The sequence below is a fragment of the Phytophthora sojae genome (genome assembly GCF_000149755.1).
Source record: "Phytophthora sojae unplaced genomic scaffold PHYSOscaffold_7, whole genome shotgun sequence".
In the NCBI taxonomy this organism is placed as follows: Eukaryota; Oomycota; class Peronosporomycetes; order Peronosporales; family Peronosporaceae; genus Phytophthora; species Phytophthora sojae.
Window position 1 is genome coordinate 2,758,702 of NW_009258121.1, and position 15,948 is coordinate 2,774,649.

The following is a 15,948-nucleotide window of genomic DNA, read 5'->3' on the forward strand; positions in this document are numbered from 1 at the left end:
CGCGCAGCTGCTGTCGCTCAAGGCCCAGCTCTTCAGGACTGTGAGTGGCTTCACCGACGTGACGCTCAACGTCGACAATCTTGTGCTGGACGCTGTGATGGCTTCGCTGCTCATACATCTGGAGGAGGTATCCGCAGCGGTCGCGAAGGAGCAGGCTTCCATCGGCTACACGTCACACTATCTCTACCGTTTCCACATCGCCCTCGACACCACCAACACCGCTCTCGGCTCTGGGTTGATGCTGGCGACATGCATCGGGTGGGGACACCAGCTTCGAGCCGCCTGGGAGACGGAGAACTTTTCCCAACTTGGTGGGAGCTGTGACGGCGACACGGCTGTCCTGGCGTCGGCTGTGATCCAGATGCTGTCCTCTATTGCTGCGATGCAGCGGACCTTGGCGAAGCTGGTAGCGATGCAGGAGAAGAGGGACGTGCAAGCTGGACGGGCCCAGGCACCAAGTGAGAGCTCCACGCCGCCAACTGCCCTGGTGGCAACAAACAGCAGCAGCGTCATCGTGGAGGCGCACACGCTTGCCGGTTGCTTCTACAATTGGTATGTCCTGCAACTTTGGAACACAGCAACAAACAAAAAGCAGCGATTTGCTCGAGCAGATCTCAAGGCATGCATTATGTTAATTGCGTCAGGTGCCCACAGCTCAATACCTGCTCAGCCGCTGGACCATGATGGCGTATCGTATCGCCTCTGGAAGCAGACACTGTGAACGCTTGCCGAGGAGCTGGACAAGAAGACGAATCAAGCGCTAGGGATCCTGGACAACAAGGGTCGCTGCAAGACTGCTGGATCGCTTCTGAAACGCTGGCGCAAGCTGCGCGTGGAGAACCGTGCTGCGTTCGACGCTATCTGCTCGGCCTACATCTTGCGCAAAGGGAACGGTGGTACCGTTGATCATTGCACACCTGTGGCAAGCAAAAGACTTCAAGTAAGAGGTTAGCGGTACATAGGATAGCTCAGTTAACACCACAGTACATATCTTTCATGTAAAACTGGCAGCTGGAATTGAACCAGCATGCTCCCAGCTAATGCATGGGCGCCTTTCCAATCGGACATACCAGTACAACGTGGATACATCGCGAAAACAGCTTCAAACACACGCGCAGTGTCCACACGGATGCACTCAAAGGAGGCAGCCAGGCACCGCGGTCACACGCACCTTTAGCTCTCTAAACCGGCAGCATAACGCCCGCCCTGCCGGTAGAGAGATCCTTCGAGTGTCCATGTCCAGCAGCCAGCGTATCCGGCTCGTTCGCGGTCGTAGTTGGGGCGGCGGGGCGCGGGCGTTCTTCCTCTTTGTCGGGTGAGCTTCTGTTTGGCGGTGGCGAAGAGAGAATGCCACGCGGCGGGGCGCAAGTAAGAAAAACCTCGAGGTTTTACCCTGATTAGGATCGGATAATCTAGGCATACTCTGGTCAAGTCATTGGGAACACAGCCATGTAGTTGGCTCGATGGGTTTTGGACTGAGCTTGGGAACTCGTCGATTAATGTCGAATGAGGAGGCGGATGAATCGTATTTTATTCAATCATCAGCGCTAGGGGTAGGTTTATGGGTTGCCGACACTCCTGCCGACGTATAATGTCGGCAAGGCTGTCGAAATATGCTATCCACCTATAGTGAGGTTAAGTAATTAGGCGATTATACACATATTTTGCTTGCTGCCGACACTTCACATTGAGTTTGTATTGCGTTTGTTTGCCTGTTGGAAGCGTTTTGTATGGCGCATTTTCTTACATCACAAATTCGATCGAGTTTTCTCGGCAACGCCTTACCCGCATGCGATGACACAAAGAGGCTTCAGGTAAGGCGTTGCTCATGGGGCTGTTGTCGCTGCAGCTGAGGTGCCACCAGCGACACATGCAAGTGACTACTGAGAGAGATCAAAGCGAAACATGAACTAGCAGGTATTTAAAATCTATAACAATATATTCATTATTAAATCAATAAATGCAATGGCTACTTGTGCACTACAGCACTACGCACCGTCACGCCAGTAGAAAGCGTCGCTTCACCGCGCAGCGGTGGTGGCAGCGGCGGTGGCACCACCAGTAGAAGCGGTATGCCACGTCCCCCGCCTCCCCAACTTGACAGCAGCGAGCGTACCCCTCGCCACCCCAGGGTTCGAAAACTCGCAGCCGTTGGCGCGCAGTCGCCGCGCTGCTGGTGCTGGTGCTGGCACTGCTGCTGCTGCTGGTGCTGCTTGGCGAGGCCGGCTACTGCTGCGGGCCCCTCAGCTGGCTCTGCAGCGCCGCGTGCTGCTGTGTCTGCTGCCTGCTGCTCTGATCTTCACACCTTCTCTGTCTTGGGTACCTTCTTCTTCATCTTGTCCTTGCTTCATGCGCGTGTCGTCCAGCGAGGGCGGGTGGAAACGGCCGCCAGGCGAAGACTTTTTGTCGGCCGTCCTCCCCCTCGCTCTTGCCGTCCGCGCACTTGGTGCCTTCGCCGCCCTTCTTGCTCTTGGTCTCCCCGCCGTCCGTCGCGCCCTTGGTGTTTCTGCCGTCCTTCGTGCCCTTGATCTCCAAGCCGTGCTCCGTGCTCTTGGACAGCCCGTCGTCCTCCGCGCTCTTGGGATCACCTCCCCCGATGCCTGACGTCTTCGCCCTTCCTGTCCTGGGTGACCTGGGCTGGCTGCGAGGGCACGTGCCCTCACACTCGGCGAGGCGGTGAGCAGGTTGCGGAGGTGATGAGCCATCCTTGAGATCGCTCTCGAGCCTGTGCAAGACTGGCAAGGCACGCACTCCGGGCCTGGAGGGGAGGGGGCGTAGCGAAGGTCTCGGTGCTGCTAGGGCGTCGCTGCGCTCATGGTCGCCGCGATCATGACCACGCAAATGAAAATGGAAGAAGTGCTAAAATGTTGCCGTTTAGACCAATCGTAGAAATTCATCATTTCCACCAATGATAGATAGTGTCGGCAGGTGCAGGCCGCTGTCGGCACCGTCATGGTATGGCGTAAACGAACCGTCGACACAAGTTACCCAACTTTAACAAATTGTGTGGGCTTTTTGAGCGGGATCATAAGATAAATTGTCACAATTTCGGTTAACGCAAATTCACGCGAACGCAATGCAGGCATCGGTTTCCCTCGGAAGGCCCCAGTCTTGGGTACGCGAACACGGAATCACTGTATTGCATTTGCGATGTTTTTTGAAATATCAGTTTGAGTACTGGCAAGACTGAAAGTTTCTTGCAGCAGTTATTAAAGATGAGCCCAGAATGTTCGCGCAACCGATTGTTTTATGGTTTGGCGACCTTACACAGTAGTGGTATTTAAAATTGCCAAGTCTCGTCAGCTACGCTCCAGATAAAGATTTTTTGAGCTGCTTGGTTTGATAAGACTAACGCTGACTGGTATTTTTTTGTGATCACTGACGCTGCCGTCATGCAGGCGACTGGGCAGTCATCTGAATCAGAAGGTAAGGTTTTAAACAGGTTTTATGCAGACCTGGTCCTGTTTTGGTCCTACGGAATCTAAACGAGACCGAACAGAAATCAGTATGATTTCTCTAGCGATCCCGTTTGGATGGCGAGACCCAAATGATATCACTACGAAACAAGCCAGTTTTAGACCCCCTTCATCCTGATATAAAATGTCGTGATAGATCATAGAGGGCAGCCGCTATTGAAGTAGAGCTGGAGATTATAATACAAAACCCAAATGTCTGAATTTGCGAGCGAGTGTCTTGCTGGTGTCGATCCCTGGACCGTCGACGCTGCTCGAACTGTACGCTATTGCTAGACTTTCTTAATGAGCTTTAACTAACTGGGTTGCTCAGACGTCCTCGTGCCTGAATCTACTGCTATCTTCTTCGTCCATGTATTCTTGTATGCATGTACCGCTGATCCTTGGTACTTGGTACTTGAAGTACTTGCTTGTACTTTACCTCTGCAGGAAGCTAGATAGTGATCCAGTGATCGACATCCAGCAGGGCGCTAGCTCGCAGCTCGCCCTCCACATCCCACAGGGCTAGTGTCTCACAGTACTGCTTCGCACGAGTACTTCAAGCCTCGGCTCCTACCCAAAATGAACTTCTCGATTGTCCCTAAGACCGCAATTTAAGGAAAACTACAATTGGTCTAGCCTAAGACGCGTTCTTAAGTTCCCGGGAGCTGGGACCGGGACGAACGGGACGATACCCCTCGTCCGTCAAACTTGATAATTGTAAGCATTTTTTAAGCCCCTAACTCTCGGGAACTACCGCGAACTACAGTGAAAGAAGAACATGGTCAGATAGTCCTTTCGAAACGTAACAAAGTGGTGCACACTTGGCGCGTATTAGTGAAGAAATGAAGTAGCTAGGGCGAAAGTCCCACGTCCCGACATTTCCACTGTCGCCGCCAAGCTCAACATCCCCCCCACGTGTAGCATGTCCCGCCCCAGTAGCCCTGACCCTGACGGCCTAAAGGCGCTCGCCGAAGCGCCGTCGCTCGCTGAATGCATTGGCTACAACGACATTTGGGCTCGCCCGCTGCAGGTCCAAGGCCTCCTCCACAGCATGATGATGGCTCGCGCCGGGAGCTCCGCCACAGCTCTCCAGTACGAAGACGCTGGAAGTCAGGCAGCTGGTCTCGTTGCTACCGGTAACGTGCTGGCGAACAGCAGCTTGTCTGGCGCAGACAACATGGCTACATCTCAGCCTACCGGTGGTGCTTCTAGCACGCCGACAGTGTCCGCGGCCGGCAGCGGTGCAGACAACGCCGTCACCAGTGGAAGCAAGGCTAAACAGAAGGGCAAGCGATCGTCAAGCACAGCGAGAAAGAAACGAACGGCACTCACGGCTGACAAGAAGCCTAACGCAGTGCTCGAATGGACCAACGTGATGGTGCACGACTTGATGTCGCTGCGCTACGAAGCGCACGCCGCCCGCTTTAGCAAAGCCAAAAACAACGCAGCCTTGAAGGAAGCGTGGCTGCTGCTAGCTACTGAGCTGAGTACCAACCAAGGCATGGCCATATCGTCTGAGCAATGCAAGAACAGAGTTTTTGATCGCGCGTGTTACGACGTTGCACCTCGCCCACCTCCTCTTCAGTTTCGTCTTCGGCATTTACTAAACCTACGGAAACGGGAGTGGTGTCTTGAAAGTCGATCAGTAGATTATGTAGCACCATACATGCCACTATAATCCGCACCGACGCGCTTGGTGTGCGGTCCTCGAGTGGCTTCTTTAACATTCTGAAGCGTTCCTTCAAAAGCCCAAAGGCGCCTTCAATTGCCATTCGGGTTGAAGATAGGTAAAAGTTGAAGTTGGCTTGCAGTGCGGTGAGCTTACCACCTTCGTCATTTTCACAGTACGGTGTGATGACTGTTGGAGATACACCATAGCCGGAATCTGCTATAACGTGGTGTCCACGGGGTAGAATGCAGGCAATATTTCGGCCGAAACTTGAATGTTGAAATATCTTGGCGTCGCTCCAAGAACTCGGCCGCACATCAAATGAAATGAACCTTTTGCGGTGGTCACAAACCGCTTGTACATTGACTGAAGGGAATCCTAAAAAGCAACAACAAAGTTTAGAATGCGGTAAAATAAAAGCTTCTCGCTCAACAATACTACCTTTGCGATTGTACCAGCCTTCAAAGTCTCGGGGTCGATTGATTGCGATCAAAGTGCCGTCCATTGCTCCGCAGCAAAACGGGAATCCTCGAACTTGGCGAAAACCATTGACGATCGTATCCCATTCTTGGGGTGTTTGGGGTAGCTTGATGCATGTAGCTCGCATTTCTGCCAACTCACGAACCAACATGTTAACCTTAACAATACATCACGATTTTGACACACCAAATGCCTGAGCCGTTTCTCTAAAAACCCCACTTGAGCCTAGATGAAATAGAGTACAAGCTATCAGTATCCGCGGCGGCACTGCAGATCACAGCACATCGAAATGGCTACACTTACGTATCGAACATAGATTTCTCTATAAGAACCCTCTTATGCAAAAATCGCAATTGGAAAGCATTAGAGCACGCAATAATGGCTGCGCCCGCGACGTCCAAGCCACCGACGCACGTCGTGTTCGAGACGACCGTGGTGCGTTTCTTCGCTGTCTACTCTGCTGCATCTACTCTCTCTTCACGTGGCATGGAAAAAATCTAGAGCTAAAATGGCGTGCGATTGGCTACAATAACAGGGAGACTTCACCATGGAGCTCTACACGGAGCACGCGCCCCGGACCTGCTGGAACATTGCGGAGCTGGCGCGCCGTGGCTACTACAACAACACCATCTTCCACCGCATCATCAAGGACTTTATGATCCAAGCAGGAGACCCCACGGGCACGGGCCGCGGCGGAGAGTCCATCTACGGGTAATGTAGCCATGACGCACAGTGGAGACTGTCTTCCATTATGGCTGCGATGCGGAAGGATCACAGTATTGTGTATTGTGTATTGCAGAGCCAAGTTTGACGACGAGATCACCAAGGAGCTCAAGCACACCGGTGCCGGTGTGCTATCGATGGTAAATATTTGTTCAGACTGCTCCATGGTGGATGGATTTATGTGCTTCGAAGTAGGAGCTTGAGAAAGGCTGACCGGTATTTTGTTGTCGGTTGTTGTGGTGCTTTTGTAGGCGAATTCAGGCCCAAACACTAATGGCAGCCAGTTTTTCATCACGCTGGCACCGACGCCATGGCTGGATGGTGCGGAGGGGCTTAAATCCGTAGTGTGTGTGAAAGCGGCAATTTTTGTCGTTGACAGTCGTGTTTTTGTGTTTATGGTATGCAGGCAAGCACACGGTGTTTGGCCGTATCTCGTCTGGTATGAAGGTAATTCAGCGCATGGGCATGGTGCCGACGGGAGCGAACGACAGGTAAAGTAAAGAAGGGTGGATTTATTACGCGCGTGTTGAACTGGGTTACAGCCGAACTGACATTTTGGCACTGGTTGGCTGTAGACCGCGTGAAGAGATCCACGTCAAGCGCGCGTATCCAGTTTCTCAATGAGAAGACCGTGGTAGAGACTCAATTGTTGTTCCTTGAACAGCATCATGTAAGGACGTCATAGATTGCGCTTGCTACGATCATCCGCGAACGGATTGCTTGTCGTGTTACGTTTGATGGAGATAGTCATCTGTGGGTGGGTGGTTGTGGGGGCAGGCAGCAGCAGCTTCGGCGGCTACTATCGAGACGGCCCTATGAGGAGAAGCTGAAGAGTCACTTGGTGTCTCCAAATCTGTTTGGCGTGAAAGATGACCGACTTCTCCAGGTAGCAGAACACTCCGCCACATATGAACACGCCGGGCGGTCCCGAAGCCAGCAGCATCGACGGAGGTCTCGTAGAGCCATCAAACAATGGAGACCACGCAGTGCCGGAGGTGGCGACAGTCGAGCTGCTCCATCAAACAGAACTGGTGCGGTCTGAAGGAGGTGCTGCTGAGGACATTAACAGTGGCGATGCAAGTGGTGACAGCCACGAAAACAATGGAGAGCGTGACAATGGTGCAACTTTGCCTCGGAAAGTGGCCTGGATTCAGTCGATCGAGTCTGTGGCGGATCTCCGGTCAAGCATTTTTGAGTTCGTGCCTCCTGAGGCTACCGCGGCTTCTGCAGACAGCAGTCTTCAAGCACAGCAGCCAACTGTGGTGAGTGTCGAGCAAGTTCCAGCCACGCCAGAGTCGATACCCCGTGCGAAGAAGCGCGTGAGCTTTTCGCCAGAAATCGAAAACACTCTCGCCCACGACCACGTTTTCTTGATTGATGCATCGACGGAGCGGTCTGAGCTGCTGTCCACCATGGAGCAGTGCCGTCAGATGGAGAGAAGCTACGTCGTTCCTGACGATATCCCGTCGTTTGGGTGGTGGGACTGCTTCCAGCTCGGACTATCCCTGACGTACACGACTATTTGTCTTCGGAAAAACATCTCGGCTCGGTGTCTGGCTTTCGACGACCAGCAGAAGCAGCGGAAACGGAAGCTTTCGAGTATTTCAGCGACGCAGATCTCGGTCCTAGCACACGCCGGATTGGCCTTCAATTGCAGCACGAGGTCGTTGACAGTTCGCCAAGGCCAGCCACCTCCACAGCTAATACCTGCGCCAGCCCAACGGAAACCGAAGCGAAAGAGACGTCACAAACTCAGACGTCTCGGGTTCATCAGCATGGTCGTGAGACTTCGGCATCGGAAGCGGATGAAACCGAAATCAAGGTACAAGTGGATCGCGAAACTATCCGAACGAGTCCCCTCACGTGCAAAGGACAAGAGCAAGAAGACTATCAAGCCTAAGCCCGCGTCTAAACCTAGGCGTCCAGTTAGACTGAAGCTGAAGCTCAAGATTAATTTCAAGTTCAGAGGCAAGCCGAAGTCAAATGGGAGCGATGGATTAGAGAGCGCCAGTGTCACGAAGATCAAGAGAGTAACGAAGGGCCCGGACAAGCACAAGATCGGCTCTTATGGGGCCATTGCAGTCTTTCGAGCTCTCCGGGTAAATCGAGCGCTGTTGACCCTCTCCCTTGAGTACGTCGCGATCAACGACTCAGCCATGAGCGCTCTAGCTGCGGCTCTGCGCGTGAATACGGCGCTCACTCACTTGAGTCTCGTTGGCAATCGCATCGGTGCAGCTGGCGCTCGCGACCTTGCAGACGCCCTGGAGGACAGTCCAGACTCCATGCTGATCGACCTGAATCTCCGTGACAACCGCCTTGGAGCTCAAGGCGCTGAAGAACTTGGGCGGGCGCTACGCGAGAACGAGACGCTCACGCGCTGCGATTTCTCGTGGAACCAGATGGGCCCACACGCTGTGCTTGGGCTGCTGTCAGCGTTGAGAGACAACTTCGCTCTTCGTGAACTCTGTGTCTACGGACGCGATCTGGCTGAAGATGGTACCCATTATCTTGCGAATCTCGACTACGACTCGGCCAAGAGGATTGTTGTGGCGCTCCGCCACGTAAACGAGAGCTTTGCTGTGGCTCGGCTTACTGGCGCTCGAGCTATGCTTCCGATTGACAAGATGAAGACGTCAAGATGGATACATCTAGCGGATCGCGAACTGGTTGAGCTCGATGGACTCGTGATTGCGGGATTGATTCCTCGGAACTCCATGCTGCTGTCACTTGATCTGCACGACAACCCTGGATTGGGGAGAGCTGCGGTATTGGGGTTGCTGTCCGTCATTAGACGCTGCCCTACACTTCGAGATGTGGATTTATCCAACACGGGTCTATTCCCTGACGCCGGCGAGAGTCTTGGAGAGCTCGTGGTTCTGAACAGCACACTCGAGACCATCAAGCTGCACGAGACAGTGTTCGCTGTCCAGCAACTGCGTGGGAACCGACGAGCAGGGGAAGTCCCCGACATGATGGCGTTCACAGTTGCGTCCAAGCATTTCTTGGATTTTTGGGTTCTCGCCAAGTGTCTTGCTGTGAATCGAATCACCCAGGAGCTCAATGAACTGCGTCTGCCTGCTACGTCGAGCTCCGCCAAGGCAGCAGCGATTGTGGGCGTGACAGCAAACGAGAAAGACCATCGAGATCTGGTGACTGTCAATCTGTCTGGACGTCCGCTGGAGCTGTACGAGGCGGCGTTCCTGGGCAAGAAGATGTTGCACCACCTTCATCTCGGTCGTGTGGCTCTCAACAGCTGCATGATCGACGGTGCAGCAGCTCGAGCGTTGGCTGACGGAGTGCGTAACCACGCTACTCTACACACACTGGAGCTGGAGAACAACCCGCTGGGTCCTACCGGAGGCCAGGCACTGGCCGAGTGCTTGGCAGTGAGCAGCGCTCTCACGTATCTCAACTTGAGCTGGACACAACTGGGCGACGATGGCGTCATGGCCTTCCGAGAGGCATTGACTCGCAACAAGTCCATCGAGAGGCTCGATTTACGAGGGAACGAGCTGCGAGTGCGCGGTGTTGTGGCTATAGCGGAGGGTTTACGTCGCACCGCCACACTGCGGGAACTCCATTTGCGATGGAATACCGTGTCGCCTGCGGGGGCTGAGGCGCTGGCAGTCGCGCTTGAGGTGAACCAAAGTCTGCACTTGCTGGACATCGAGCACCACACGATGGGAGCGCGTGGTGCCGCAGCGTTTGCGTCCATGCTGGCGAGAAACAAGCATCTGGAGCACCTCAATATGTGCGGCACCGACTCAGACGACGCGCTGGATGCAGGTCCTGGCATCAGCTCCGAACAAGCTCAGCGGATCGCTGAGGCACTCGCCAACTCTAATCGGTCGCTGCGGATACTACATGTCGGCGCCAACCGAATCGACACAGACGCTGCTGCTCGATTCGGGGAGCTGCTGAAATTCAACAAGACGCTAGTGGCGTTGGACCTGTCGCGCTCCGGGCTGGACGCGAAGAAGGCGCCTCGGTTCTTCGCCTGCTTGTCGGTGAATACAACGCTGGAGCGGCTCAACCTGGCGTACAATCGCATTGGGAATGAGGGACTTGTGGCCTGCATGCGAGCTCTGGAAACCAATCGGACGTTGCGGGAGCTTAGCTTGGCGTACAACGGCATGACGGAAGAGCCCCTGGCGGTACTGGCGGCCAGGCTGCACGCGCCGAAGAGGTTAATCACGCCGACGCTGGGGTGGCTCTGTCTCACAGGCAACAACATGACGGAACGAACACGCAGGGAGTACCTGGCACTGCCGCAGAATGTCATTGCGATAGAACTGCAGGATAAAAGTGATGAAGATAGCGAAGATACAGAGGTTTAATAGAGTTTGACTTCGAGAATTCAGAGTTAGGTCGACCACAATTCACGGCTTCGTGGTATCTGAAACGCACCAATTCGTGGTTCGTGAAGGCTAACCGGGGTGAAAGAGCGAAGTGAGTGTGGAGAGAGTGAGCCGAGAGTGCAGTAAATCCCCGGGCGTGGTTGCCAGTCATGCATACTTGGTTCACTAAACGCAACGCAGCAGTCAGTCAGTCCGTCAACTTGAAAGAGCAAAGCAAAGCTAGCATCTGCTTCTCACCACTCGAACCAGCATTTGACCGCAGTTTTTATCTGCGCCAGCCGCACCCTGCGCCAGCCATCTTTGACTGCGCCGCCGCCGAAGTCATGCACCCAGAGACTCGCGACCGTCGGAAGCCTACAAAGCCGCAATCTTCTGCTTTTAATCCTACCGGGCGATCGCGTGGACTTGTGCGATGCTGTATAATACAAAAGTCAGTAACCAACGAAAAAATATACGAGAAAGAGAACAGGGACTTACTTGGCGAAGACGAATTGCGTCGCGTACATTCAACAGGACGGCTGACGAGACTGGTATTGGCCAAGATCACCAGCGTCTCCGACTCGCCTCATATACTACGTGATGTGCTGCGCCGTTGATAACAACGACGTACCGAGTGTCGAGCTCCTGCTAACTCGGTTGGAGGACGCCGCGAGGGCTGTCGATGTCTACGAGACGTTGTGCCCGTCCCACTGTTTCTCCTCGGCCGCCGCCCGCCCCTGCGTCCAAGGCTTCTCTCTCTCTCTTCCTCATCAATTCACAAAGTTAAAAGGCAACTTTTTTTTCTTTTCCAACGTTGTTGAAGTGCGTCCACATGGCTACATTTTCATCATCCCTTAGATTTTAGGAGACAAAGTCCGAGTCTTTGATGGTGACGCTGGCGAATGCGTCGTCGAGTGACGAGAGCTTGTCGATCTCGGCTGCATGGGAGGACTTGGATCCCCAGAGGTTGGGCGGGTACGCGATGTTGGTGTCCACCTCGCGCTCGATCATCACGACGTCACCGGTGATACTGATCATGTTGTACACTTGGTTGCGGTACAGCTGACTGGACTCGATGGGCACGAGGCGGAACGTGAGCATGGCGTTGCCGCCCAGTGACCGCACGTGGGCGCGCACGATAGCGATGGCTTCGCTCAGGAACAGGTGGTAGAACGCTCCCAGACCGCCGCTCTCACGCACCGTCCAGCTCTCCTTTATGAAGTGCAGCGTCACGCGGCCCAGGTAGCGCGTCACGTGAGCTCCAGGAATGTAGCCAAGAGGAGTCAACTCGATCCATTCGCGACCGTACGGAGCTGGTGCCGCCATTCCGCCGCGACCAGAGCCTGGGGTGATGTTGCGGAAGTGCGAGAAGCTTCGAATCGGGGGCGGCATCTGAATGTGGAGCTTGGACGGGCTGCCGCTCTTACCGGAGAGGGGAATGTCGTGCACCGCTGGCGAAGCTGACGAGGGTTTGGTTGGCGAGTCGGGCTCTTCCATCTCCAGCGCCATCGCAGCGTTGTTCAGCAGGTTGTCAAGCGGGTCTTCCCAGTTCTTCTCCAGGACGGCCATTCCACTCAGAACAACCTCAAGCTGCGGGTCAAACACAACAAGGATTAGCTACGGAGGATACCACGCAGAGAGAGAGAGACAATCCTTTGCATACCATAGTTTCAGAGGCCACCGCGACTCGTGTCTTCAAGCCGCAGATAGCGCAGGGGGCGTACGACCGCACCTTGAACAGCAGACTAACAATTGGAACGAATGAGCAACCGGCGAGCAACACGCAATCGCTACAAAATCAATGTACCTGGCAAAAAGCTCCTTGAATACAACCGACAGCAGCTCGTTCAGACGCGTATCACGCATACGGTCTTCGTCCCATTCTACTCGCTTCATCGAAACAATCAGATGCACATTCTCGCCAGGAGTGAAGTCTCCAGGTAATCGATCCGTGTTGCACATGTAAATGCCCTGCAGCACAAATTATTAGACGTCATACCACTGCCAGCGTGCAAGATACACAAGCTGCTAACTTACCTCCGGCAGTTCTTGCTCTAATAGCACTGACATGAGATCTTCGTCCGTCTCGTCATCGATTTCAAGCACGAATGTCTCCTTGGAGTCGCTAAAACCATCGACGAACGCTTCTTCCTCCGACTCGGAGCTTGACTCGGAAGACGAGCTGAGTGTCTTTGAGTCGTTGTCGAGAGAAGTCTGAGATCTTGGCGCGGGAGGTGTGTCTGAGCCTGCAGTGGGAGTCGTGGTGCCGCCGGCATCTGGTGTAGCTGAAGCCTCTGGTGTGGGAGTATTCTCCGCACTGCCGCTCGGCTGAGTAGCACCGCTATCGTCCGAAGAAGGTTGTGCCAACCGCTTTCGACGCGCGCGTCGTGCTGACGATCGAGATTGAGCAACCTGAAATGGACGCTTGGACCCCTTCCCGCTATCATCATCTTGATCCGAAGACAGAGAAGTACTGGGCTGCAATTGATTGCGCGCAGGTCGATTTCCGCCATAGTACTCATACTCAGGTTGGACGACGCATATCCGGTCTCGATGGAGCTGTTTGAATTTCCGACAAACCACGTAAGAATCTATATAAATGGGGTGGGTTGTGCTCTCACGAGGTATTTTACGCACCCTGTCCTTGTTGAACGTACTGAGCTCTTCAATTTGGGCTTGCAATTGGACGAGGCGTCGGTCTTCATCGTCTTTCACCTAGTCAAATGAAAATGTACGCGTCAGCCAAGATTCATCAAATGATTAAGCGATTTCAGCTTACATCTATGTTTCGCTCGATTCGGAGCGTTGGTGGGGGAGGGAGAGCGGGAAGATAGAGGCCCGTGCCAGTAATGACACCGACAATCAACGAGCCTCCGACTTGAATCTGCGAATCAAATGCGAATACGGCATTTACGCCAAGCACTCGCATCTTCACGATGAGCTGGGCAGAAGACAAGCACAAGGTGAAGATCAATAAAGCCGAATCTGCACTAGTGATCTATTTCGCTTGCGTACCTGTCGATACAGCTCGTATTCGAGGAATGGCAAAGCATCCGACACAATCGTGGCGTTAACATCACCCGTTCCTTTCCTGCGCTGACGACATACTCGCGCCTGAATGAATGTTCCTTTTCCCATCATGGCGAGGCCAGCAGGAGGCTCAATAGATGCGATCATCATCTCAGGAACCCATTTGTTTCCACATACACCGCAGCGAACCATCCGCATGCTGCAACCGCACGTTCACAATTCAGTAACAACGTTGAGCACATCCAAGCCAGAAAGTGAAAGCACCACAGGAACAGTTTTGATAACGTACTTCGAAAACGGTGCCAACGATCGAGAGTAAGGAATATGGCATAATAGACAAGGGGATTTCGACACCCGGCTCCGCCTGATCATAGCCGCACATAACGAACTCGCGTTAGTAAATGCATTCCACTTTGTAGCACAACTTAATTGCGTGGTGGCCAAACCTTGTCTTTGCTCTTGGAGGAACAGGCGGGTGCGCCATGTACGAGAACGAGGGACTGCGGCGACCAAGCGAGGCGGGAACCTCCGGTAGAGGGAGGTTCAGCATCGGCGATGACGCTGCGTGTAAATCGGGACCATCATCGTCTCCATCATAGCTGACAGCCACGTCTCGACGGGTGGGGCGCTCTTCAAGCGGATTTTTCATCACTGCCGCGGTTCCTCTGCTCATATCACAAAGCGTCAGATGTAGGTTTTGCTCGTAGAATACCCACAACATGAGCTGGTGTAGCGATAACGTACGAGGCAGATATCACACACACATCGTCATGGATCGTGCAGGACTCAGTATAGCCGATAACGAAGGGGCATTGCAGCGACTGTGCATGAGCCCGGATCTGCACAAAAACAACAAAAACAGTCGTCAAGCCCATGAACGTCGAGCAGCAGGCAACACAACACTTTGTCAACGAACCTCTTCACGCAGCTCAAGCCACCACGAATCTCTGGTCTCCTGGTCCGCCAACTTTGTCGCCAATTTGCCCAGGTACTTCACCGAGCGGGCGCTGACAATCCCACCCAGACGAATCCTCGTTGCAGGGTTAAACACCTTGAGCGTGATCAATTGCACCTCCTACAGTACAACAACCAAACCGCACCAATCAGTTCACCAACCCTCCTCACCCTCTCCGACTTTTACCCAACTCACGTCATGTGCCGAGATATTAAACGCCTCCGGAGCCTTCAACGACTTCAACACTCTCCTCGGGAAGTACCTCGGGGACACGAGCGCCTCCACACTCTCCCCCGCCGTCATGTCATCCACATCCACACTCAGCTCTCCATCGTGTCCATGCCCGTCCTCACTGTGCGTGCGGTGCTGGCCGCCTCCTTCCCCTGACATGAGCTCGTTCTTCCCCACGGGCGTAATGAAGCACGCCGTGCCGCACGCCCTCGCCACCAGCCCGCTGTCCCCCTCCACGTCGAAGAACTGCTTGTACGCCAGCACGGCGTTTCCGCCCAGCTCCAGCGCCTTCTTGCCCACGAGCGTCACCACCTGCGACGACAGCTTATACAGCAGCAGCTGCCGGTGCTCGTTGCTCCTCCGGGACGTGCGGAAGTTGTCGCTCCACGAATACTCCGGGTCGGCGTGCACCACCAGCTCCTCCACGAAGCCCAGCATGGACTCAATGCGGTAGAGACTCGGGTCCAGCGTGGACAGCCCGAAGAACTGCACGCCTGCCGAGGACTCGCGGAACGGGTTCACGTCCCCGAAGTACTGCAGGCGGATGACGAGGCTCAGCTCGCAGCGCACCCCCAAGAGCGTGTCGTACACGGGGAACCAGCCCTGGATGACGTGGCCGTCGCGCATGAGCAGGCAGTTGAGGTCCACGTAGACGATGCCTACGGTGGCGTCCGTCGTGTACACGTCGTGGTCCATGAGCTTGAACTCGATGGGCTGCGACTGCAGCACCGAGTCGTCGGCCACGTCGAAGCGGAACTCCTCGTCCCACTTGGGGTTGAGCGTCTTCTTGGAGACGGACGACTTGGCCTCGAAGCTCGCGAACGTGATGCCCACGTACGCGTCCGCCAGCTTGGCCGCGCGGTCCACCACGGGCATGTCGCGCGCCTCCACGAGCCGGATCTTGATGGTGCACGGCATGGCTGCTCCCGGTCAACTGAAGTGCAGGATAGAATGGCTACACTAGGCAGAACGGGGATTGGTGGAAATCAGCTCGTCGTAAAGGATGGGGGTTGGTGGATATGACGGTATAGTGAACCCCAGTCAGTTTTACAAGATGATGGTCTGGGT

General features: G+C 54.5%; 5 protein-coding genes across 5 annotated transcripts; 2 read left to right on the plus strand and 3 right to left on the minus strand.

Moving 5' to 3' along the window:
* Positions 1-1,916: 1,916 nt before the first annotated feature.
* Positions 1,917-2,705, minus strand: PHYSODRAFT_347369 (hypothetical protein; the record flags this gene model as incomplete). Its single annotated transcript, XM_009534355.1, has 4 exons — positions 1,917-2,253; positions 2,324-2,415; positions 2,444-2,577; positions 2,664-2,705. 4 exons carry the CDS (start codon positions 2,703-2,705, stop codon positions 1,970-1,972), a joined length of 552 nt encoding a protein of 183 aa, XP_009532650.1. The 3' UTR covers positions 1,917-1,969.
* A 2,624-nt stretch (positions 2,706-5,329) lies between these two features.
* On the minus strand, positions 5,330-5,857 carry PHYSODRAFT_440959 (hypothetical protein; the record flags this gene model as incomplete). Its single annotated transcript, XM_009534356.1, is given in 4 exon segments — positions 5,330-5,502; positions 5,563-5,652; positions 5,742-5,761; positions 5,778-5,857. Coding segments are annotated over 4 exon segments (363 nt in total), but the record flags the coding sequence as incomplete, so codon positions are not given.
* Positions 5,858-5,965: 108 nt separating this feature from the next.
* On the plus strand, positions 5,966-7,029 carry PHYSODRAFT_355199 (hypothetical protein). The gene is made up of 6 exons (XM_009534357.1): positions 5,966-6,039; positions 6,140-6,315; positions 6,404-6,467; positions 6,579-6,648; positions 6,734-6,818; positions 6,903-7,029. Exons 1-6 carry the CDS (start codon positions 5,983-5,985, stop codon positions 6,949-6,951), a joined length of 501 nt encoding a protein of 166 aa, XP_009532652.1. The 5' UTR covers positions 5,966-5,982; the 3' UTR covers positions 6,952-7,029.
* A 1,580-nt stretch (positions 7,030-8,609) lies between these two features.
* PHYSODRAFT_514884 (hypothetical protein) lies at positions 8,610-10,664 on the plus strand (the record flags this gene model as incomplete). Its single annotated transcript, XM_009534358.1, has 1 exon — positions 8,610-10,664. The coding sequence occupies one exon, from the start codon at positions 8,610-8,612 to the stop codon at positions 10,662-10,664; it is 2,055 nt and encodes a 684-aa protein (XP_009532653.1).
* Positions 10,665-11,525: 861 nt separating this feature from the next.
* On the minus strand, positions 11,526-15,798 carry PHYSODRAFT_515191 (hypothetical protein; the record flags this gene model as incomplete). Its single annotated transcript, XM_009534359.1, has 13 exons — positions 11,526-12,254; positions 12,328-12,409; positions 12,472-12,635; positions 12,702-12,949; positions 13,004-13,223; positions 13,302-13,379; positions 13,444-13,605; positions 13,680-13,893; positions 14,141-14,293; positions 14,439-14,533; positions 14,611-14,769; positions 14,845-15,414; positions 15,451-15,798. The coding sequence occupies 13 exons, from the start codon at positions 15,796-15,798 to the stop codon at positions 11,526-11,528; spliced, it is 3,222 nt and encodes a 1,073-aa protein (XP_009532654.1).
* Positions 15,799-15,948: the final 150 nt, after the last annotated feature.